Below are 24773 nucleotides of genomic sequence, written 5' to 3' on the forward strand. Positions count from 1 at the left end.
GAGAGAGAGGAGGGAGGGGGAGAGAGAGAGAGAGAGGGAGGGGGAGAGAGAGGGAGAGGAGCAAGAGAGAGGGGACGGAGAGAGGGAGAGGGGACGGAGGGAGCGAGAGGGAGAGGGGACGGAGGGAGCGAGAGAGAGAGAGAGGACGGAGGGGAGCGAGCGAGAGAGAGAGGGGACGGAGGGGAGCGAGAGAGAGAGAGGACGGAGGGGAGCGAGCGAGAGAGAGGGGACGGAGGGGAGCGGGCGAGAGAGAGAGAGAGGAGGGAGGGGAGCGAGAGAGAAAGAGAGAAAAGTGAGAGGGGGAGAAAAGCGAGAGAGACAGAGAGAAAGAGAGGGGGAGGCGAGCGAGAGAGAGAGAGGAGGGAGGGAGAGAGAGAGAGAGAGGAGGGAGGGAGAGAGAGAGAGAGAGGGAGGGGAGAGAGAGGAGGGAGGGGAGAGAGAGAGAGAGGAGGGAGGGGAGCGAGAAAGAGAGGAGGGAGGGAGCGAGAGAGAGCAGGGAGGGGAGCGAGAGAGAGAGAGCAGGGAGGGGAGTGAGAGAGAGAGAGCAGGGAGGGGGCGAGAGAGAGCAGGGAGGGGGGCGAGAGAGAGCAGGGAGGGTGGGCGAGAGAGAGCAGGGAGGGGGCGAGAGAGAGCAGGGAGGGGGCGAGAGAGAGCAGGGAGGGGGCGAGAGAGAGCAGGGAGGGGGCGAGAGAGAGCAGGGAGGGGAGCGAGAGAGAGCAGGGAGGGGGAGCGAGAGAGAGCAGGGAGGGGAGCGAGAGAGCAGGGAGGGAGCGAGAGAGAGCAGGGAGAGGAGCGAGAGAGAGCAGGGAGGGGAGCGAGAGAGAGAGCAGGGAGGGGAGCGAGAGAGCAGGGAGGGCAGAGAGAGAGGAGGGAGAGAGAGAGGAGGGAGGGGAGCGAGAGAGAGCAGGGAGGGGAGCGAGAGAGAGAAGGGAGGGGAGCGAGAGAGAGCAGGGAGGGGAGCGAGAGAGAGCAGGGAGGGGAGCGAGAGAGAGCAGGGAGGGGAGCGAGAGAGAGCAGGGAGGGGAGCGAGAGAGAGCAGGGAGGGGAGCGAGAGAGAGCAGGGAGGGAGCGAGAGAGAGCAGGGAGGGAGCGAGAGAGAGCAGGGAGGGGAGCGAGAGAGAGCAGGGAGGGGGAGCGAGAGAGAGCAGGGAGGGGAGCGAGAGAGAGCAGGGAGGGGAGCGAGAGAGAGCAGGGAGGGGAGCGAGAGAGAGCAGGGAGGGGAGCGAGAGAGAGAGCAGGGAGGGGAGCGAGAGAGAGAGCAGGGAGGGGAGCGAGAGAGAGAGCAGGGAGGGGAGCGAGAGAGAGCAGGGAGGGGAGCGAGAGAGAGCAGGGAGAGGAGCGAGAGAGAGCAGGGAGGGGAGCGAGAGAGAGCAGGGAGGGAGCGAGACAGAGCAGGGAGAGGAGCGAGAGAGAGGAGGGAGAGAGAAAGGAGGGAGGGAGTGAGCGAGAGGAGGGAGGGGATAGAGAGGGAGGGAGGGGAGCAAGAGAGGAGGTGGGGGGGAAGGATAAAGGAGGGAGAGGGGATCGAGGATGGAGGGGAGGGAGAGGGAAGGGGGTTGGGGAGAGCGACGCCTCACTAAACGTCGCTATGAACTCCAGGAGGAGAGAAAGTTGAAGTGAGGAGGATGGGGGAAAGGAGAAGTAGGTAGGGGGTTCGGGGGGAGGCAAGCGTGAGGGGAGGGGGTTATGGACTTGCATTTAGTCGTGGGACTTGTGGAGAAGGGTATCTCGACTTGTGGTCGTGGAACCGATCCATGTTAGTCGATACTAATAAATGTCAGTGTGTGTCCAGTCAGTCAGTCAGTCCGTCCGTCAGTCTATTCCATAACTCTAAAACCATGAAACCTTGCGGCCTGAAACCTTGCATGCATACTAAGGGGACTCCAAGGGAGTGCATGAATGAAAATTGGGTGTTTGGGTTTATTTAAACACCCCTTTTGAAGATAATGAATGGCCTTATTTAATTATTTTTTATCACGGTGTCATCCTTGGTCATTTTTTTGGCCTGCTCAACAATGCCTCGACTTGAAACAGGCCACAATGATTTCTTAATGATAATTTTTATATTTTTCTCCACTTTCCTCACTCATATCATCGAATGTCTCATCATCATACCTAACAGTCACTGCATACATTGCAATGCTTATAAAAGCATGGAGACGCTAGTGTTCGTGATTTTATTTCATTTCCGCACATGCCATAACCTCTAGAATCTTTTAATCTCAGCCAAATTTCAAAATTTAAACTTCTTCATTGACTTCAGCAGTATCTCCAACTGCAAAATAAGTGTTCATTTGTCCAATTCAGACATCGCTTGACAATCCAGAAATCTCTGGCTGCGTGGTGTTTATATATGACCAATTGGTGATCACTAATTGCTTGCCAAGCCAGCTGTTCCTTATCAACCATTTTGTTGGAGTGCTTGCTTGAAAAAAACAATATTCGAACTGTCACTGAACATATCGATCGACCTGAACAAAGTTCAGGACCCACTCGCCTTTGTTTGGTTGTGCGGTGCGTCGGGCGGTGTTCACTCGCTTGCTGAAAATGTGAAATTTTATTTTACACCACATTTCCCTTTTTTGTCTGATCTTTTCATTATACCACCCGTCACTTCAGTATAGATAGATACATATAAAAAAAATTTAACGTTTTCTCTTTAAATTTGTTCAACCGTTTCATGGGAGTGATTGCTTGAGTGGTTGAGCCACTTGGCTCGCACCCCTCAAGCTTTGATGGCAATACCACGCTGTGGTTCTTCATGGGGACATTTTCGGAGTTAGAAAGGCAAAATAAATTTGACGATTCCAATGAGTAAAAAATGTTTGCAGTTGTAACAAAGCAATGAATCATCACATCATGGTAGGATAGCCAAGAGATATGCACGCTCGTTCTAAGCTGTCTAGCCTGGGTTTGAATCCCAACCCAGCTATAAACTGTCATCTTGGTGTTTCACAGGCAGGGCGATTCATCAATGTGTGTGCTGTCCCTCGGATGGGCGTTCCATCTGCTGGAATTCCCACCCCCTACATATATATATATATATATATATATATATATATATATATATATATATATATATATATATATATATATATATATATAAATGTATATATATCTCTCTCTCTCTCTCTCTCTCTCTCTCTCTCTCTCTCTCTCTCTCTCTCTCTCTCTCCCTCTCTCTCTCTCTCTCTCTCTTTCTCCCTCTCTCTCTCTTCCCCACCTCTCTCTCTCTCTCTCTCTCTCTCTAAGCTCTCTCTCTCTCTCCTCACTCATATCATCGAATGTCTCATCATCATACCTAACAGTCACTGCATACATTGCAATGCTTATAAAAGCATGGAGACGCTAGTGTTCGTGATTTTATTTCATTTCCGCACATGCCATAACCTCTAGAATCTTTTAATCTCAGCCAAATTTCAAAATTTAAACTTCTTCATTGACTTCAGCAGTATCTCCAACTGCAAAATAAGTGTTCATTTGTCCAATTCAGACATCGCTTGACAATCCAGAAATCTCTGGCTGCGTGGTGTTTATATATGACCAATTGGTGATCACTAATTGCTTGCCAAGCCAGCTGTTCCTTATCAACCATTTTGTTGGAGTGCTTGCTTGAAAAAAACAATATTCGAACTGTCACTGAACATATCGATCGACCTGAACAAAGTTCAGGACCCACTCGCCTTTGTTTGGTTGTGCGGTGCGTCGGGCGGTGTTCACTCGCTTGCTGAAAATGTGAAATTTTATTTTACACCACATTTCCCTTTTTTGTCTGATCTTTTCATTATACCACCCGTCACTTCAGTATAGATAGATACATATAAAAAAATTTAACGTTTTCTCTTTAAATTTGTTCAACCGTTTCGTGGGAGTGATTGCTTGAGTGGTTGAGCCACTTGGCTCGCACCCCTCAAGCTTTGATGGCAATACCATGCTGTGGTTCTTCATGGGGACATTTTCGGAGTTAGAAAGGCAAAATAAATTTGACGATTCCAATGAGTAAAAAATGTTTGCAGTTGTAACAAAGCAATGAATCATCACATCATGGTAGGATAGCCAAGAGATATGCACGCTCGTTCTAAGCTGTCTAGCCTGGGTTTGAATCCCAACCCAGCTATAAACTGTCATCTTGGTGTTTCACAGGCAGGGCGATTCATCAATGTGTGTGCTGTCCCTCGGATGGGCGTTCCATCTGCTGGAATTCCCACCCCCTACATATATATATATATATATATATATATATATATATATATATATATATATATCTCTCTCTCTCTCTCTCTCTCTCTCTCTCTCTCTCTCTCTCTCTCTCTCTCTCTCTCTCTCTCTCTCTCTCTCTCTCTCTCTCTCTCTCTCTCTCTCTTCCCCACCTCTCTCTCTCTCTCTCTCTTCCCCACCTCTCTCTCTCTCTCTCTCTCTCTCTCTCTCTCTCTATCCTCTCTCTCTCTCTCTACTCTCTCTCTCTCTCTCTCTCTCTCTCTCTCTCTCTCTCTCTCTCTCTCTCTCTAAGCTCTCTCTCTCTCTCTAAGCTCTCTCTCTCTCTCCTCACTCATATCATCGAATGTCTCATCATCATACCTAACAGTCACTGCATACATTGCAATGCTTATAAAAGCATGGAGACGCTAGTGTTCGTGATTTTATTTCATTTCCGCACATGCCATAACCTCTAGAATCTTTTAATCTCAGCCAAATTTCAAAATTTAAACTTCTTCATTGACTTCAGCAGTATCTCCAACTGCAAAATAAGTGTTCATTTGTCCAATTCAGACATCGCTTGACAATCCAGAAATCTCTGGCTGCGTGGTGTTTATATATGACCAATTGGTGATCACTAATTGCTTGCCAAGCCAGCTGTTCCTTATCAACCATTTTGTTGGAGTGCTTGCTTGAAAAAAACAATATTCGAACTGTCACTGAACATATCGATCGACCTGAACAAAGTTCAGGACCCACTCGCCTTTGTTTGGTTGTGCGGTGCGTCGGGCGGTGTTCACTCGCTTGCTGAAAATGTGAAATTTTATTTTACACCACATTTCCCTTTTTTGTCTGATCTTTTCATTATACCACCCGTCACTTCAGTATAGATAGATACATATAAAAAAAATTTAACGTTTTCTCTTTAAATTTGTTCAACCGTTTCGTGGGAGTGATTGCTTGAGTGGTTGAGCCACTTGGCTCGCACCCCTCAAGCTTTGATGGCAATACCATGCTGTGGTTCTTCATGGGGACATTTTCGGAGTTAGAAAGGCAAAATAAATTTGACGATTCCAATGAGTAAAAAATGTTTGCAGTTGTAACAAAGCAATGAATCATCACATCATGGTAGGATAGCCAAGAGATATGCACGCTCGTTCTAAGCTGTCTAGCCTGGGTTTGAATCCCAACCCAGCTATAAACTGTCATCTTGGTGTTTCACAGGCAGGGCGATTCATCAATGTGTGTGCTGTCCCTCGGATGGGCGTTCCATCTGCTGGAATTCCCACCCCCTACATATATACATATATATATATATATATATATATATATATATATATATATATATATATATATATATATATAAATGTATATCTCTCTCTCTCTCTCTCTCTCTCTCTCTCTCTCTCTGTCTCTCTGTCTCTCTCTCTCTCTCTCTCTCTCTCTCTCTCTCTCTCTCTCTCTCTCTCTCTCTCTCTCTCTCTCTCTCTCTCTCTCTCTCTCTCTCTCTCTTCCCCACCTCTCTCTCTCTCTCTCTCTCTCTCTCTCTCTCTCTTCCCCACCTCTCTCTCTCTCTCTCTCTCTCTCTCTCTCTCTCTCTCTCTCTCTCTCTCTCTCTCTCTCTCTCTCTCTCTCTCTCTAAGCTCTCTCTCTCTCTCTAAGCTCTCTCTCTCTCTCCTCACTCATATCATCGAATGTCTCATCATCATACCTAACAGTCACTGCATACATTGCAATGCTTATAAAAGCATGGAGACTGCTAGTGTTCGTGATTTTATTTCATTTCCGCACATGCCATAACCTCTAGAATCTTTTAATCTCAGCCAAATTTCAAAATTTAAACTTCTTCATTGACTTCAGCAGTATCTCCAACTGCAAAATAAGTGTTCATTTGTCCAATTCAGACATCGCTTGACAATCCAGAAATCTCTGGCTGCGTGGTGTTTATATATGACCAATTGGTGATCACTAATTGCTTGCCAAGCCAGCTGTTCCTTATCAACCATTTTGTTGGAGTGCTTGCTTGAAAAAAACAATATTCGAACTGTCACTGAACATATCGATCGACCTGAACAAAGTTCAGGACCCACTCGCCTTTGTTTGGTTGTGCGGTGCGTCGGGCGGTGTTCACTCGCTTGCTGAAAATGTGAAATTTTATTTTACACCACATTTCCCTTTTTTGTCTGATCTTTTCATTATACCACCCGTCACTTCAGTATAGATAGATACATATAAAAAAATTTAACGTTTTCTCTTTAAATTTGTTCAACCGTTTCGTGGGAGTGATTGCTTGAGTGGTTGAGCCACTTGGCTCGCACCCCTCAAGCTTTGATGGCAATACCACGCTGTGGTTCTTCATGGGGACATTTTCGGAGTTAGAAAGGCAAAATAAATTTGACGATTCCAATGAGTAAAAAATGTTTGCAGTTGTAACAAAGCAATGAATCATCACATCATGGTAGGATAGCCAAGAGATATGCACGCTCGTTCTAAGCTGTCTAGCCTGGGTTTGAATCCCAACCCAGCTATAAACTGTCATCTTGGTGTTTCACAGGCAGGGCGATTCATCAATGTGTGTGCTGTCCCTCGGATGGGCGTTCCATCTGCTGGAATTCCCACCCCTACATATATACATATATATATATATATATATATATATATATATATATATATATATATATATATATATATATATATATATAAATGTATATCTCTCTCTCTCTCTCTCTCTCTCTCTCTGTCTCTCTCTCTCTCTCTCTCTCTCTCTCTCTCTCTCTGTCTCTCTCTCTCTCTCTCTCTCTCTCTCTCTTCCCCACCTCTCTCTATCTCTCTCTCTCTCTCTAAGCTCTCTCTCTCTCTCCTCACTCATATCATCGAATGTCTCATCATCATACCTAACAGTCACTGCATACATTGCAATGCTTATAAAAGCATGGAGACGCTAGTGTTCGTGATTTTATTTCATTTCCGCACATGCCATAACCTCTAGAATCTTTTAATCTCAGCCAAATTTCAAAATTTAAACTTCTTCATTGACTTCAGCAGTATCTCCAACTGCAAAATAAGTGTTCATTTGTCCAATTCAGACATCGCTTGACAATCCAGAAATCTCTGGCTGCGTGGTGTTTATATATGACCAATTGGTGATCACTAATTGCTTGCCAAGCCAGCTGTTCCTTATCAACCATTTTGTTGGAGTGCTTGCTTGAAAAAAACAATATTCGAACTGTCACTGAACATATCGATCGACCTGAACAAAGTTCAGGACCCACTCGCCTTTGTTTGGTTGTGCGGTGCGTCGGGCGGTGTTCACTCGCTTGCTGAAAATGTGAAATTTTATTTTACACCACATTTCCCTTTTTTGTCTGATCTTTTCATTATACCACCCGTCACTTCAGTATAGATAGATACATATAAAAAAAATTTAACGTTTTCTCTTTAAATTTGTTCAACCGTTTCGTGGGAGTGATTGCTTGAGTGGTTGAGCCACTTGGCTCGCACCCCTCAAGCTTTGATGGCAATACCATGCTGTGGTTCTTCATGGGGACATTTTCGGAGTTAGAAAGGCAAAATAAATTTGACGATTCCAATGAGTAAAAAATGTTTGCAGTTGTAACAAAGCAATGAATCATCACATCATGGTAGGATAGCCAAGAGATATGCACGCTCGTTCTAAGCTGTCTAGCCTGGGTTTGAATCCCAACCCAGCTATAAACTGTCATCTTGGTGTTTCACAGGCAGGGCGATTCATCAATGTGTGTGCTGTCCCTCGGATGGGCGTTCCATCTGCTGGAATTCCCACCCCCTACATATATACATATATATATATATATATATATATATATATATATATATATATATATATATATATATATATATATATAAATGTATATCTCTCTCTCTCTCTCTCTCTCTCTCTCTCTCTCTCTCTCTCTCTCTCTCTCTCTCTCTCTCTCTCTCTCTCTCTCTCTCTCTCTCTCTCTCTCTCTTCCCCACCTCTCTCTCTCTCTCTCTCTCTTCCCCACCTCTCTCTCTCTCTCTCTCTCTTCCCCACCTCTCTCTCTCTCTCTCTCTCTCTAAGCTCTCTCTCTCTCTCTAAGCTCTCTCTCTCTCTCCTCACTCATATCATCGAATGTCTCATCATCATACCTAACAGTCACTGCATACATTGCAATGCTTATAAAAGCATGGAGACGCTAGTGTTCGTGATTTTATTTCATTTCCGCACATGCCATAACCTCTAGAATCTTTTAATCTCAGCCAAATTTCAAAATTTAAACTTCTTCATTGACTTCAGCAGTATCTCCAACTGCAAAATAAGTGTTCATTTGTCCAATTCAGACATCGCTTGACAATCCAGAAATCTCTGGCTGCGTGGTGTTTATATATGACCAATTGGTGATCACTAATTGCTTGCCAAGCCAGCTGTTCCTTATCAACCATTTTGTTGGAGTGCTTGCTTGAAAAAAACAATATTCGAACTGTCACTGAACATATCGATCGACCTGAACAAAGTTCAGGACCCACTCGCCTTTGTTTGGTTGTGCGGTGCGTCGGGCGGTGTTCACTCGCTTGCTGAAAATGTGAAATTTTATTTTACACCACATTTCCCTTTTTGTCTGATCTTTTCATTATACCACCCGTCACTTCAGTATAGATAGATACATATAAAAAAATTTAACGTTTTCTCTTTAAATTTGTTCAACCGTTTCGTGGGAGTGATTGCTTGAGTGGTTGAGCCACTTGGCTCGCACCCCTCAAGCTTTGATGGCAATACCACGCTGTGGTTCTTCATGGGGACATTTTCGGAGTTAGAAAGGCAAAATAAATTTGACGATTCCAATGAGTAAAAAATGTTTGCAGTTGTAACAAAGCAATGAATCATCACATCATGGTAGGATAGCCAAGAGATATGCACGCTCGTTCTAAGCTGTCTAGCCTGGGTTTGAATCCCAACCCAGCTATAAACTGTCATCTTGGTGTTTCACAGGCAGGGCGATTCATCAATGTGTGTGCTGTCCCTCGGATGGGCGTTCCATCTGCTGGAATTCCCACCCCTACATATATATATATATATATATATATATATATATATATATATATATATATATATATATATATATATATATATATATATCTCTCTCTCTCTCTCTCTCTCTCTCTCTCTCTCTCTCTTCCCCACCTCTCTCTCTCTCTCTCTCTCTCTCTCTCTCTCTCTCTCTCTCTCTCTCTCTCTCTCTCTCTCTCTCTCTCTCTCTCTCTCTCTCTCTCTCTCTCTCTCTCTCTCTCTCTCTAAGCTCTCTCTCTCTCTCTAAGCTCTCTCTCTCTCTCCTCACTCATATCATCGAATGTCTCATCATCATACCTAACAGTCACTGCATACATTGCAATGCTTATAAAAGCATGGAGACGCTAGTGTTCGTGATTTTATTTCATTTCCGCACATGCCATAACCTCTAGAATCTTTTAATCTCAGCCAAATTTCAAAATTTAAACTTCTTCATTGACTTCAGCAGTATCTCCAACTGCAAAATAAGTGTTCATTTGTCCAATTCAGACATCGCTTGACAATCCAGAAATCTCTGGCTGCGTGGTGTTTATATATGACCAATTGGTGATCACTAATTGCTTGCCAAGCCAGCTGTTCCTTATCAACCATTTTGTTGGAGTGCTTGCTTGAAAAAAACAATATTCGAACTGTCACTGAACATATCGATCGACCTGAACAAAGTTCAGGACCCACTCGCCTTTGTTTGGTTGTGCGGTGCGTCGGGCGGTGTTCACTCGCTTGCTGAAAATGTGAAATTTTATTTTACACCACATTTCCCTTTTTGTCTGATCTTTTCATTATACCACCCGTCACTTCAGTATAGATAGATACATATAAAAAAATTTAACGTTTTCTCTTTAAATTTGTTCAACCGTTTCGTGGGAGTGATTGCTTGAGTGGTTGAGCCACTTGGCTCGCACCCCTCAAGCTTTGATGGCAATACCATGCTGTGGTTCTTCATGGGGACATTTTCGGAGTTAGAAAGGCAAAATAAATTTGACGATTCCAATGAGTAAAAAATGTTTGCAGTTGTAACAAAGCAATGAATCATCACATCATGGTAGGATAGCCAAGAGATATGCACGCTCGTTCTAAGCTGTCTAGCCTGGGTTTGAATCCCAACCCAGCTATAAACTGTCATCTTGGTGTTTCACAGGCAGGGCGATTCATCAATGTGTGTGCTGTCCCTCGGATGGGCGTTCCATCTGCTGGAATTCCCACCCCCTACATATATACATATATATATATATATATATATATATATATATATATATATATATATATATATATATATATATAAATGTATATCTCTCTCTCTCTCTCTCTCTCTCTCTCTCTCTCTCTCTCTCTCTCTCTCTCTCTCTCTCTCTCTCTCTCTCTCTCTCTCTCTCTCTCTCTCTCTCTCTCTCTCTCTCTCTCTCTCTCTCTCTCTCTCTCTCTCTCTCTCTCTCTCTCTCTCTCTCTCTCTCTCTCTCTCTCTCTCTCTCTCTCTCTAAGCTCTCTCTCTCTCTCTAAGCTCTCTCTCTCTCTCCTCACTCATATCATCGAATGTCTCATCATCATACCTAACAGTCACTGCATACATTGCAATGCTTATAAAAGCATGGAGACGCTAGTGTTCGTGATTTTATTTCATTTCCGCACATGCCATAACCTCTAGAATCTTTTAATCTCAGCCAAATTTCAAAATTTAAACTTCTTCATTGACTTCAGCAGTATCTCCAACTGCAAAATAAGTGTTCATTTGTCCAATTCAGACATCGCTTGACAATCCAGAAATCTCTGGCTGCGTGGTGTTTATATATGACCAATTGGTGATCACTAATTGCTTGCCAAGCCAGCTGTTCCTTATCAACCATTTTGTTGGAGTGCTTGCTTGAAAAAAACAATATTCGAACTGTCACTGAACATATCGATCGACCTGAACAAAGTTCAGGACCCACTCGCCTTTGTTTGGTTGTGCGGTGCGTCGGGCGGTGTTCACTCGCTTGCTGAAAATGTGAAATTTTATTTTACACCACATTTCCCTTTTTTGTCTGATCTTTTCATTATACCACCCGTCACTTCAGTATAGATAGATACATATAAAAAAAATTTAACGTTTTCTCTTTAAATTTGTTCAACCGTTTCGTGGGAGTGATTGCTTGAGTGGTTGAGCCACTTGGCTCGCACCCCTCAAGCTTTGATGGCAATACCACGCTGTGGTTCTTCATGGGGACATTTTCGGAGTTAGAAAGGCAAAATAAATTTGACGATTCCAATGAGTAAAAAATGTTTGCAGTTGTAACAAAGCAATGAATCATCACATCATGGTAGGATAGCCAAGAGATATGCACGCTCGTTCTAAGCTGTCTAGCCTGGGTTTGAATCCCAACCCAGCTATAAACTGTCATCTTGGTGTTTCACAGGCAGGGCGATTCATCAATGTGTGTGCTGTCCCTCGGATGGGCGTTCCATCTGCTGGAATTCCCACCCCCTACATATATATATATATATATATATATATATATATATATATATATATATATATATATATATATATATATATATATATAAATGTATATATATATATCTCTCTCTCTCTCTCTCTCTCTCTCTCTCTCTCTCTCTCTCTCTCTCTCTCTCTCTCTCTCTCTCTCTCTCTCTCTCTCTCTCTCTCTCTCTCTCTCTTCCCCACCTCTCTCTCTCTCTCTCTCTCTCTCTCTCTCTCTCTCTCTCTCTCTCTCTCTCTCTCTCTCTCTCTCTCTCTCTCTCTCTCTCTCTCTCTCTCTCTCTCTCTCTCTCTCTCTCTCTCTCTCTCTCTCTCTCTCTCTCTCTCTCTCTAAGCTCTCTCTCTCTCTCTCTCTAAGCTCTCTCTCTCTCTCCTCACTCATATCATCGAATGTCTCATCATCATACCTAACAGTCACTGCATACATTGCAATGCTTATAAAAGCATGGAGACGCTAGTGTTCGTGATTTTATTTCATTTCCGCACATGCCATAACCTCTAGAATCTTTTAATCTCAGCCAAATTTCAAAATTTAAACTTCTTCATTGACTTCAGCAGTATCTCCAACTGCAAAATAAGTGTTCATTTGTCCAATTCAGACATCGCTTGACAATCCAGAAATCTCTGGCTGCGTGGTGTTTATATATGACCAATTGGTGATCACTAATTGCTTGCCAAGCCAGCTGTTCCTTATCAACCATTTTGTTGGAGTGCTTGCTTGAAAAAAACAATATTCGAACTGTCACTGAACATATCGATCGACCTGAACAAAGTTCAGGACCCACTCGCCTTTGTTTGGTTGTGCGGTGCGTCGGGCGGTGTTCACTCGCTTGCTGAAAATGTGAAATTTTATTTTATATAAATATATATATATATAATATATATATTTTATATATAAAATATATATATATATATAAATGTATATCTCTCTCTCTCTCTCTCTCTCTCTCTCTCTCTCTCTCTCTCTCTCTCTCTCTCTCTCTCTCTCTCTCTCTCTCTCTCTCTCTCTCTCTCTCTCTCTCTCTCTCTCTCTCTCTCTCTCTTCCCCATCTCTCTCTCTCTCTCTCTCTCTCTTCCCCACCTCTCTCTCTCTCTCTCTCTCTCTTCCCCACCTCTCTCTCTCTCTCTCTCTCTCTCTCTCTCTCTCTCTCTCTCTCTCTCTCTCTCTCTCTCTCTCTCTCTCTCTCTCTCTCTCTCTCTCTCTCTCTCTTCCCCACCTCTCTCTCTCTCTCTCTCTCTCTCTCTCTCTCTCTCTCTCTCTCTCTCTCTCTCTCTCTCTCTCTCTCTCTCTCTCTCTCTCTCTCTCTCTCTCTCTCTCTCTCTCTCTCTCTCTCTTCCCCACCTCTCCCCCTCTGTTCAAGGAATGTGAAGGACCAACAGATTAGTTTTAAATTCAAAACTGCTTCCCCATAGTGTAGAATACATGAATCAGATTCAGAGCGTGTCGACCACAGGGGTGCAAAGGTCGCTGCATGTGTGAGCATGCATGCAAGCAAGCAGGCAGGCAGGCCTTTGCCAGGTAGATAGTGTGGGCTTCAAGTGCTCCCGCTCGGTTTTATATGGAACCCAGTGGTTAAAAAGAAAATGCTGCCGTTTCAGCGCATTTCCTCACCATTCCCTTCCCCTCGTGCTGCCTTCCCTTCCCCTTGTGCTACCTTCTCTTCTACTCCCCTCACACTGCCTTCCCTTCCACTCCCCTCGGGCTTCCTTCCCCTCCCCTCCCAAAAGGGTATAAAAGGTCTTAAGAGTGAAGGGATCCAAAAGGTGTCTAAAGTGTTGAAAGGATCATAAAAGTAAAAGACCACGTTCCTGACTTGTGGGTCTTTTGAGTCCTCTTTTGAATCATCTGTCTTTTTGGTCCTCGGGGACTGTTGAGTCCTCTGGGCCTTTTTGGTCCTAAGCTACCGCCTGAGGTAAGTGCTTAGATCTTCCGGGTTTTTGGGGTCTTCATGGTTTAAAGGTCTATCGGTCGAAGACGTCTCAGCAGTTTAAAGGGTCGAAAGGTACATTCCAATAGTACGCAATTAATAGCCTTACATGTGTGAAGTCAGGATGCAACTGACGTTAAAACAGTATGCATACGCAGCATTTACATATTCGTATGCAGTCTGTGGCTGGTTAGCTGCATCATTTTCTGGGGGCATGGCTGTGCCACTGATGCAATGCGCCCTGTTACCAGTAAGCTGGTACTAATTTTGCCAACCTCGGAAGTATGACAGGCTGAGTCAACCCACCTGGTGTTAATTTAACGGTGACACAGCCTGGTGTTGGCTCAGTGGTTAGGGTGGCGGCTTGGGATCCTTGGGTCCTGAGTTCAAGACCCGTCGGCCGCTGAATAAATACACCAGGGTGTTGACTCAGCCCGTCATCCTTCCGAGGTTGGCGAAATGATTACCAGTTCCAGTGTGTGTCCTGGTAGAGGGGCACTGCATCAGCGACACAGTCGCGCTTCAAGAAATGATAGCTACCCCGGCAGCTAAGCTGCCATACGACCACCAACGGTTGACAGAGGCTTGAATTCAAGATCTTAAGCCAGCCACCTCAACCATTAAGCCAACAGCAGGCTTTCTATTTTGCTAATTTTATTATTTGTATGCATCTACGAAGTAAAGCGAGTGCGGCCATATACAGTAAATCAACAAAGTCCAGACTGTGCAGTGTCACCATGCGAAGAACAGTATGCAGAGAGCAAACCAAATAAGTTGTCATGAAGAAACGTGAGGGACGCATACTGGAGGTTTTGTGTCAGGGACATTTGACGACTGAATTGATGGAGGTGAGAGAATAGGCTGACTTTTCGTGTGCTGTCTGTACGTTGAGGTACCTGCAAACCAGGTAAGGAGGATGAAATTTAGCAGGAGAGGCAAGCGTTCTCGACACAAGGCAATTTCGCTTCGCTGCATGGGCTGGGCTACTTGCCTGTTGTTTCCCCAGTTTCTTGGCAAGCTTCCGCTGAGCAGCAGGGTCATCGGCCTGCACGTGCTCCGAAATCCTCCACACAAGTGCTGTGAAATAATATCACAATATTTTATCAGCTTCATGATGATATTTATCCAAAAGAACTTGAATTTAAAAAGGAAAACCAAACTCACACTTCGGTTTCGTTTTTTGGAATTACAAATCGATATCAGTAATAATAAATTTCACACCAAATTATTTGATAAACGAGATGCTTTTCCATTCCACATTGCACGAATGCCTTTCTTAGACAGCATCATTCCGAAGAAGCTATTCTATGGTACAGTTACAGGTGAAATAATTAGGACCATGAGAGCAACCACATACAACACTGAACTCGTCAATCGATTAAAATAATTGCATTGATGGGTTCACTGACTGCATGGACGTAACTGAGGTTGTGGATCTACTGATGTAGGTAATCTACTGACGTGGATCCATGACCAAGGTTGTGGATCTGCTGTTTGGATAGGTTCTGGGCTGAAAGGATCGAAACCTTGAGGAAGAACGATGCCGAGCTGATGCGGTCGGGAAACCATTCGATTGCTAACAAGTTAAGGTTCATACTTTAGGTGAGGGAACTATGTTTTGAAGTGAACATCATTTACAGCAATCCTTTAAATTATATTACATTTCAGGATTAGCCGATGCTGTACAAGTGTGTGTGTGTGTGTGTGTGTGTGTGTGTGTGTGTGTGTGTGTGTGTGTGTGTGTGTGTGTGTGTGTGTGTGTGTGTGTGTGTGTGTGTGTGTGTGTGTGTGTGTGTGTGTGTTTTAACAGCGCGTGCGCTGTATACAATTGCACCGAGTTTGAAATTTCCCCGCCGGCGTCTACCACGTCTCCGGTGTCCCCCATATCCCCCGTCCCCCCCCCCACGTGCCTCAAGACAGCCAATGACAGCCGTCCGGTAGATTCAGTGCGTAACCTCGACGGAAATGGCGACAATTGATGGAAATACCCGAGTATTTCAATGGAAATTTGTGAAACTAATGCGTTATATATGTGAAAACCATTTAATTTATTGCTTGACGGGGAAAAACGAAGAAACGCGCCCCTCATGTACGAACGAATGAAAGACGTCATTTCCGCCCACCATCGCATTTCGCGCCGATCGCCGAATGCTGAAAGCTAAGTTCTTCTAATGCTATCATTCTTTTGTGGCCTCCTGCCATGCTGTATCGAACGATTTCATTCCTTCTGTTATATATAAAGGTGCTTGTCACAATAATAACAAGATTTTTACATTTCAAATATCAAGTATGCTTTTTAATTGTTTTTCAACTGAAAAAGCATAAATTGCATATTTTAACATTAGTGTACTCCATACGCGCTGTATTGAAGGATTTCACTTGTTTTCTTTTTTACATCGCTGTGGCCATAATATATGGTCCAGTTTAAATTTGCACTCTCGAGTATTCGGTTCAATCAAATTTCAAATGCACAAAGCATGAGGACATCACAAAGGTGCAGTGTCGTTTCTAACTTTTGATTCAGCCCACAAGCTTAGCGAACGTCGGAAACCAGAAAACTGTGACATTACCTTTGGCCTACCCACGTGCAACCATAACACAAATAGGATGCACAGCAATCATTATGATTATGACTAGTACAGGCCCGTAGGTGCAGCCTCTCTCTCTCTTAAACCTCGAAAAGGCACATCCGCGGGTCCCCAGCAATATTCCTGGCAAGTTTCAATCGTGCAAAAGAAATAATAAAAAACAAATAAATAAATAAACAAACATTAATTGTGATGTCATTCGTGACGTCATAGCACCGTCACCGTCCTGTCATTGGTCGACAGATAAATGGCCGTAACTTGGGAACCGCTCGTCCGATTGATATCAAACCTTGAAAAGGCACATCCGCGGGGCCCCGGCAATATTCCTGGCAAGTTTCAATCAGATCGGACTGTCAATTGTGCAAAATAAATAAATAAATAAACATTGTGACGTCATTCGTGACGTCATAGCACCGTGTCTTGTCATTGGTCGACAGATAAATGGCCGTAACTTGGGAACTGCTCGTCCGATCGATATCAAACCTCGAAAAGGCACATCCGCGGATCCCCGTCAATATTCCTGGCAAGTTTAAATCAGATCGGACTGGCGGTCGTCGAGAAACTGTGGTCGCAGACAGACAGACAAACAGACAGACACACACACAGAGATTGCTGGAATTATAGATAGATGATGCTGATGATGCAGTGTAGTGCTGTTGAGGGAACACCTTCACCTAATCCAGTTTCGGAACCCACGGCCTTGGTTTTTCCCTCTGTGCACAACGGTTTTGCTTTGCTCTCTGACGTAGAAGGCTGCCTCTGCCGCGGTGCCCCACAGCTACCAGCCGCCTCGGCTTTCTTGTTCTGCTTATTCATCCTCTCTGCCTCCTGTTTGGCTCGTCGTTCTGCACGTAGCTCCGCTTTAACAACAGGTTTGTCCCCTCCATCATGCTGAGGTGCATTCACTTTTTGTGCATCTGGGTTGGGAACATCGAGAGGGGGTTAACAGTTTTGTGACTTCCATTTCTAAGTAATGGAGTTGGATGTGTGTATAATAATGGGTAAAATGAAATGGATGTCGATATCCTTTTGAGCTTTGTACCAGTTGTCGATTCAGCCAATGGCTGACCACCTTCCTTCCTCTGTTTCTTCTGCTGCTTCTTTTCCTTTCGCATCCGTTGCTTCTCCTCCTTGATAAACACAGCACAATCTGCCTGTTGTAATGCATAATGATGACAAAGGAAAGCCATATGACCATCAAAATGTTTATGTTTGCAGAACAAGATTCATTCGGTTCCTGGTATAGGAACGAGATTAAAATTCAAGTATTTACACCTTTAAGCCTCATAATGACGTACTTATAGGTGGAGGGGAAGGATGCCATGAACAAACATGAGTTCTATCACAGCAAAGATAATTTTAGCCAAGTATTGTCACAATCACATCAGTGGTTTCGGAGAAGAAGTTGCAAGTGTTTACAATATGAACGACGTGCCATCCCACAAGCGCACTTGAACTATGTTCCAGGTGAGCTAAAAATATGACCTTTAGTGCAGTCAAGTCCAGGTGAGCAGAGTATGAAACAGAGCCTAAGGCTTTTGAGGTCCATTCTGAATAACGACATTTCAAATTTATGATTTACAAGTTTTGTATCCGAATCCCTAAAAAAATATATTATCTTACCTCCACAATCGAAAAAATAAAAACCAACATATTTTGTATCATGGGTATAAGGAAGGGATAGAATTTGGCTTATTTTAAAAAAACAAATCCGTCTCAAAACCTCTTCTCCCTTCCCACCCCCCCCCCCAAACAAAGTCAGGGTTCAGAGAGCAGCAAATACTTTTTCACAAAAAAAAAATTTACTTTCATAGGATTCCCAACCTACCGAGTATTCTGTCAATGGAAACGAGAGCATTACCCTGTGTTAGGTGTGTTCTTTAATCACTGCAAGGAATGTTCTGGCAATGCGATAGAAAATTGTGACAAGGCTGTATTGCACGATTTGAACACAGGGTCATGGCCAGGGGTTGTGGACTATTGTGTATGAGAAGGGGTTGAGACCGGTGCACGACAAATGACCAACGGCTGGACCATACTCGTTACGGAAGGTGATGCTGGGTGATTTGTCATTACCTTCCCAGCATTCAGTCAGGAGAAGAATTTGTAATTTATTTGGGTGCCGGCGATAACACCTACTTTCACGTAAGACTGTGGCACCTTTAACATCCATCAAAGACCATTTTCGCAGATGCTTAACGTCCATACGTGGGATGGCACACACCTTGAAGCCTCGACCTGCCTGCGTAACACCAGGATGACAATTTATAGCTGGGTTGAGGTTTCGAACCCAGGCTAGATGGCTCAGAGACGAACGAGTGTGTATACTTTTAGGCTATCCTGCTAGCCCAGTACACATACTGAAATTAAGCGGTTGGGGAGGGGTCTCAAAATTTCCACCATATTTACCCCTGAACGATGGAGTGGTAACACATTCGCCTTTGACGACACATTTTGAGATGAAATGATATCATGAATCGACTACTCATTTTGTTCTTTCATGACAATTCAGAAATTAACAAGTTTGGCAAAAATAAATAAAAAATAAAAACCAAATCTGACACCAACCTTAATCTTCGGAAGCACATTCGATGTCTCTTGCACCTTCTTCTGCAGACAGGGAGTGTTGGAAGCTTCTGCAGACATGGAGAGGAAGTGACAAAAGTCATCCATCATTGCACATGAATAAGACCAGACCTTTGTGTGTTACGATAGGTGTGTTTAACCTTTGTCGTCATAATTTGTGTGAATGCTTTGCCTGAGATCATCAGTTGTGGAATCTTCCTCTTTGCAGATGATAAAATCTTCAATAGATTCCAACTTCCTCTACTCTCATAGCCAGTGGGAGACTCTCAACGTAATCCTTTCATTACCTCTCCCTGTCAAGGCTGGAGTGCCCCAAGGCAGAGTTCTGGGCCCAGTCCTATTCCTAATCTTCAATGATGTCTGACTCTGGAAAATCCTCTTTATCCATGTGCTGAGGACTCCACCCTGTGCCGTGACATCCCTCATCCTTCAGACAGGCAGGCTGCAGCCTCTTCCCTCTCTTCAGACCTTGACAAAAACCACAAGCTACTCAAACACTTTGAATGTCTTTCAACACAGACAAATCTCACTCTCTCATGATCTCTCTCCGAAAGGACCGTCTGGAAAACCTTCCCATCTACTTTCTTAACAATCCTCTTGAGGAGGTTCAGTCATTCAAACTCCTGGGTCTCACTATCTGCCATGATCTTTCTTGGGAAAGCACATTTCTACGTTTGCCTCCAAAGCCAGCCGCCGACTTGGCAACCGACACTGTACAAAGTCCTTCCTTGGCACACCTGAACTCCTATCCACAGCTTGATGGAGTACTGCTTTCCCCTCTGAGCTGGCTCCCCTGCCTCACATCTTGCTCAGCTTGATGCCATGGAAACCATGGCCTCCAATATTATTGGAATCTCTCGCGCTGAGGCTGAGTCTAGGTGCATATCATCCTCCCATTGCCGACAGGTCAGTAGTCTGTCTTCTACTGCCATCCAGGATCACTGCTCACCTCCACTCATTTGTTCCTCTTTTTTTTCTCCCCACCTGTGGAACCAACTTCCACATTCTCCTCAATCTCATTATTCCCTTCAGGTCTTCAAGACAGCTGTTCACCACAGTCTCAGATCATCCCCAATCCAATACCATCTTTTCACCCCATTAACCCCCCTCCCCCACTCCATCCCACCACAATCCCTCCTTTCAAATTTCCAGTTTTCTCACCTTGAAGTTTCCTTCTGTATCCATCTTTTCCACCCCTTGCATCCTTTCCAACCCCCATTCCTCCACACACCCATTGTTTGTCTAAGTCTCCCTCTATCCTGGCCTTCAATTCCACTGTTGGTGCCCCCCCCCTCTCTCTCTCTCTCTCTCTCTCTCTCTCTCTGTTGTTCCTTTTGTCTTGTTACGTCCTGATCCATTCAGTGGGCTTGCTCTTACACGAGCCTTGACTGCATACAAAAATAAATTAAACAAGTCAAGCGGATTCATCTAAACTTCAAGAAGATCAAAAGCAGCTACAAAATATGGTCCAATCAGCAACTGTTAAACTTTTGTCCAGAGAAATGTGAAGTTCTAAGTGTTGGGATTAAAGCAAAAATTGACACTTGATTAAGAAAAGGGGACCACCAAAAGTTTATCATGTGAAACATATCCAGGACAAAATATCCAAGGCAAATAAAACGACATGCCAACTGTAGTTAGGAGGACCTTGATGTTCCTCAATGAGGATGTGTTCATGAGACTCGACAAAGCCTCCGCACGGCTTCGTGTGAAACACGCTCACTTGGTGGAGAATCTTTCTCATCTCAAGTCTGAACTCTCAAACCTCTCTCCCTCCTCAAAATCCTGGTGGCGTTTAATCAAATCTGTTTCTGGTGTATGTTCCCCCTCCATCCCCTCCCTTACCTCAAATGGCCGCACTGCTGATTCCACACGTGATAAAGCTGAATATCTAAACTCGGTGTTTGCAGCTAAATCTTGTGTCCTAAACCCATCACTATCTCTACCCACTTTACCCAGTCGCACCCAACTGTCCCTGGACTCTGTATCCTTTTCTCCTGACAAGGTGGAGAGCTTGCTTTCAAACCTCGAGTCAGATTCTGCAACCGGTCCAGACGGCATCAGCCCACGTGTCCTCAAAGCCTGCTCTTCTGCTCTTGCTCACCCTCTCTCTGTTCTATTCACCCTCTCATTTGCCCAAGGTCATCTGCCATCTGCTTGGAAATCTGCTAACATCACTGCCCTGCATAAAAAAGGTGCAAAAACAGATCCCTGTAACTACAGACCAATCAGCCTTCTCCCAATCATCAGCAAGGTGATGGAATCCATCATCGCTTCAGACATGAAATCCTTCCTCTTCTCCAATGGCTTGATTTCCAATCATCAATTTGGTTTCAGACCAGGTCACTCTACCCTGGATATGCTGCTTCTGCTCTCCCATCAATGGATGGAGGTCCTCAATGCCAGACAGGAAATCTGAGCCGTATCCCTGGACATATCACGTGCTTTTGACACAGTCTGGCACCCTGCCCTACTCACCAAACTCTCTTCCCATGGTATTCAAGGCCATCTCCACTCATGGCTCGCAGACTTCCTCTCCTGTCGCAGTCAACGTGTGGCCCTAAATGGAGTTCTTTCATCCCCTCTTCCTGTGCAGGCTGGAGTTCCTCAAGGTAACGTTCTGGGCCCTGTTCTTTTTCTGGTTTTCATCAATAATCTCTCGGACTCTCTGGAAAATCCTCTATTTCTCTTTGCCGACGACTCCACCCTCTGCCGTACCATCTGTCATCCCTCAGACCGGCAAGCAGCAGCTTCTTCGCTCACTGCAGATCTGGATAAAATCACAAACTGGTCCAACACGTGGAACATGTCTTTCAATCCAGACAAATCTCACACTCTCACTATGTCTCTTCGAAAGGACCGTTTACAAAACCCCCCCATCCACTTTCTCAACAATCCTCTGGAAGAAGTCTTTTCTTTCAAGCTTCTAGGTCTCACTATCTGCCATGACCTTTCCTGGGAAAGTCACATTTCCAACCTCGCCTCAAAAGCCAGTCGCCGACTGGGAATCCTCCGTCGCGCTAAGTCCTTCCTCGGCCCTCTTGAGCTCCTGACCACTTACAAAGCTTTTGTCCGTAGCCTGATGGAGTACTGCTCTCCCCTCTGGGCTGGTGCTCCTGCCTCCCACCTTTCTCGGCTTCACGCTGTCGAAACCAGGGCATTCAAGATCATCGGCATCTCCCGCAATGAAGCTGAGTCTTTGGGCCTCTCACTCAATCACCGCAGGTTGGTCGGTGGTCTTTCTGTCTTCTACCGACTCCTCTCCAGCCTTGCCCCCCCTGCTCTCTCTGCGATTTGTCCCCACCACATTTCCACAGGGCGCTCAAGGTCCGCCAACAGCCCCCTTCTGGTAAAACTACCAAAATCACGAATCACTGCTCATCTTCACTCTTTCATTCCTCTTTTTCCCCGCCTTTGGAATAAACTTCCTCACTCTATTCTTTCCCATTCTTCCCTCCAGGCTTTCAAAACAGCTGTTCACTACCACCTCTTATCTTCCCCCATCCAAATCCTCGATATTTTCTACCCCCGATAATCCACCCAAGCCCACTTCCTTCATTTCTCCTGCTTTCCTTCCTGAAAGTCCCTGAAATGTCCATCTTCTCTTCGCCATGTTCCCCGTCCCATCCCCATCCCTCTCCCTTCCACAGTTCACCTAATGTGTCTGTTCCCCACTGTTTTGTCCCTTCCACTCCCGCCCCTCTTGTCTCATGCCTCCTTGCTGTGAGTTGTGTGTTAGCTCTCATACGAGCCTCGACCAAGGTATACAAAAAAAAAAAAAAATCCATACAAGTTAAATATATCGATGCCTTGGAAAATATACCAAGGAAAGCTGCAAGATTTCCCCCCGATCACTAAAAGGCCTCCCTTGCGTCGTGACGAAAGAGTTAGAAAACTGAATCCTCCACCTCGACATCTCGTCTAGACTCGTACAAGGCGGACACATGATCGAGACCTTTAAGATTCTCCATCAATCTGACAACAGCCACATCTTGTCCACAGCACAATGTTTCCATAAGCAGAAGGCACTTGTTCAAACTACAAGAGTTGAGAGCCAAGAAGAATACACAGAAGAACCTTTTCTCTGATTATTATTATTATTATTATTATCATCAACTTGTTGAACGGCCTCCCGGGGAGCTGTCGTTGAAACAGATGGTGAACAGCTCCAGTTTGAACAGAAGACTGGACCTGAGACAATGCAGAGTTTAAATCCATAATATACATACATATATATATATATATATATATATATATATATATATATATATATATATATATATATATATATAATGGCTTCTTCCCTGAACATACACAATTTGGGGACAACGTATCACTGTATCACCATCTGGACAGACTGAACACACCTGCTTCCACAAGGATACCCTCAATAACTGCATGGGAAAGTTTCCTTTGATTCACATTCAGTGGGATTATCCGTTTGGACAGACAAAGGAAGTTCAGACGTCACACAAACCCAAAGTGAAACACCTCTCCAGGATTTATATATAAAGTGTGAGGTGAATGAACCAAAATGGGGGTGTTTCATGTCAGGGTGGTCTTTGTAGTCCACGTCGTGGTCCTTCCCTGGTTGTACAATACGGCTTCCGGTCATGCCACGCATTATCCGATTGGTACAGTACGTATCCTGGTCGTGGGATGCCCGTCTTGCTTATACAGTGTGCGTCCGGGTGTACTGTACACAAGCTGATCGCGCGGTACGTCGTCCGTGTTGTGGTACGTGACAGTCTGGACCAGAACTCACGTGCGGTGGCGGCCTTTTCGGCTTCCATTGTTGTCTACGGGATGAAACAAAACCCAAGCGCAGCAATCACACCGAGGTCCCTCCACATCGGTCGTGAAGCTCGATGAGCACAAACCGCATCACGCACGAGAATTGTGTCTTTGCTCCGCCCACACGTCGTGACGCGATGGTGGGCGTTGCCACTGGTGATGAAGCCGTGAATGACGCGTCACTTTAATTTCGCTGAAATGTTCCACTTCTCCATGACCAACACAAAACTATGAGGATAAAACAAACATCAAAACATGCCGAGCAAATTGTCCTTTTAAAATTCGAAAAATGTTTCAACATTTCTTCCTATCGAGTGTCACAATATCGTCATATATATATATATATATTAAATGGAGCAAATATGTGTGTATGTATGTGGGTATATATGTATGTTTGTGGGTATATATATATATATATATATATATATATATATATATATATATATATATATATATGTATGTATGTGGGTATATATATATATATATATATATATATATATATATATATATATATATATATATATATATATATATATATATATATATATATCTTCTTCTTCTTCTTTCGGCTGCTTCCGTTAGGGGTCGCCACAGCGGATCATCCGTATGATCCGCATAGTGATTTGGCACATGTTTTACGCCGGATGCCCTTCCTGACGCAACCCTGGTCGCTTCTTATGACACAGGGATATGGTACACCTATTTTAACTGGGGTATACACCGGCCCAGTACACTGGTACTCATTTCGCCGACCTCGGAAGGATGACAGGCTGAGTCGACCCCCTGGTGTATTAATTCAGTGGCCCAACGGGGCTTGAACTCAGGACCTTTTGGATCCAAAGCCGCTGCCCTAACCACTGCGCCAACACACCAGGCTATAATATATATATATATATATATATATATATATATATATATATATATATATATATGTATGTATGTGGGTATGTATGTATGGGGGTATGTATTATGTATGTAGGTATATATGTATGCTTGTATGTATGTATGCATATATGTATGTATGTATGTGGGTATATATGTAGGTATGTGGGTATGTATGTATGTATGTGGGTATGTATGCATATATGTGGGTATATATGTATTTGTGTATGTATGTATGTATGTATGGATGTGGGTAT

General features: G+C 44.2%; 1 protein-coding gene across 2 annotated transcripts in view; it reads right to left on the reverse strand.

Annotated features, from left to right (window-relative positions):
* EIF2B4 (eukaryotic translation initiation factor 2B subunit delta) overlaps positions 1-23770 on the reverse strand; it is a 38743-nt gene extending 14973 nt beyond the window's left edge. Inside the window, exons 1-6 of one of the 2 annotated variants that reach the window (XM_085883375.1) lie at positions 23606-23770; positions 18823-18890; positions 17297-17384; positions 16929-17171; positions 14658-14743; positions 14471-14562 (exon numbers count right to left, since the gene is read on the reverse strand). In XM_085883375.1, coding sequence (XP_085739501.1) covers positions 14471-14562; positions 14658-14743; positions 16929-17171; positions 17297-17384; positions 18823-18890; positions 23606-23633 — 605 coding nt within the window. In that variant the 5' untranslated portion in view covers positions 23634-23770. Of the gene's footprint in view, positions 1-14470; positions 14563-14657; positions 14744-16928; positions 17172-17296; positions 17409-18822; positions 18891-23605 lie in introns of both variants that reach the window. The other variant, XM_085883374.1, reaches the window with a different exon arrangement.
* Between the last annotated feature and the right edge of the window lie 1003 nt (positions 23771-24773).

This window comes from Eptatretus burgeri, chromosome 5 (assembly GCF_056783735.1).
Source record: "Eptatretus burgeri isolate ZD-2024b chromosome 5, Ebu_testis_v1, whole genome shotgun sequence".
In the NCBI taxonomy this organism is placed as follows: domain Eukaryota; kingdom Metazoa; phylum Chordata; class Myxini; order Myxiniformes; family Myxinidae; genus Eptatretus; species Eptatretus burgeri.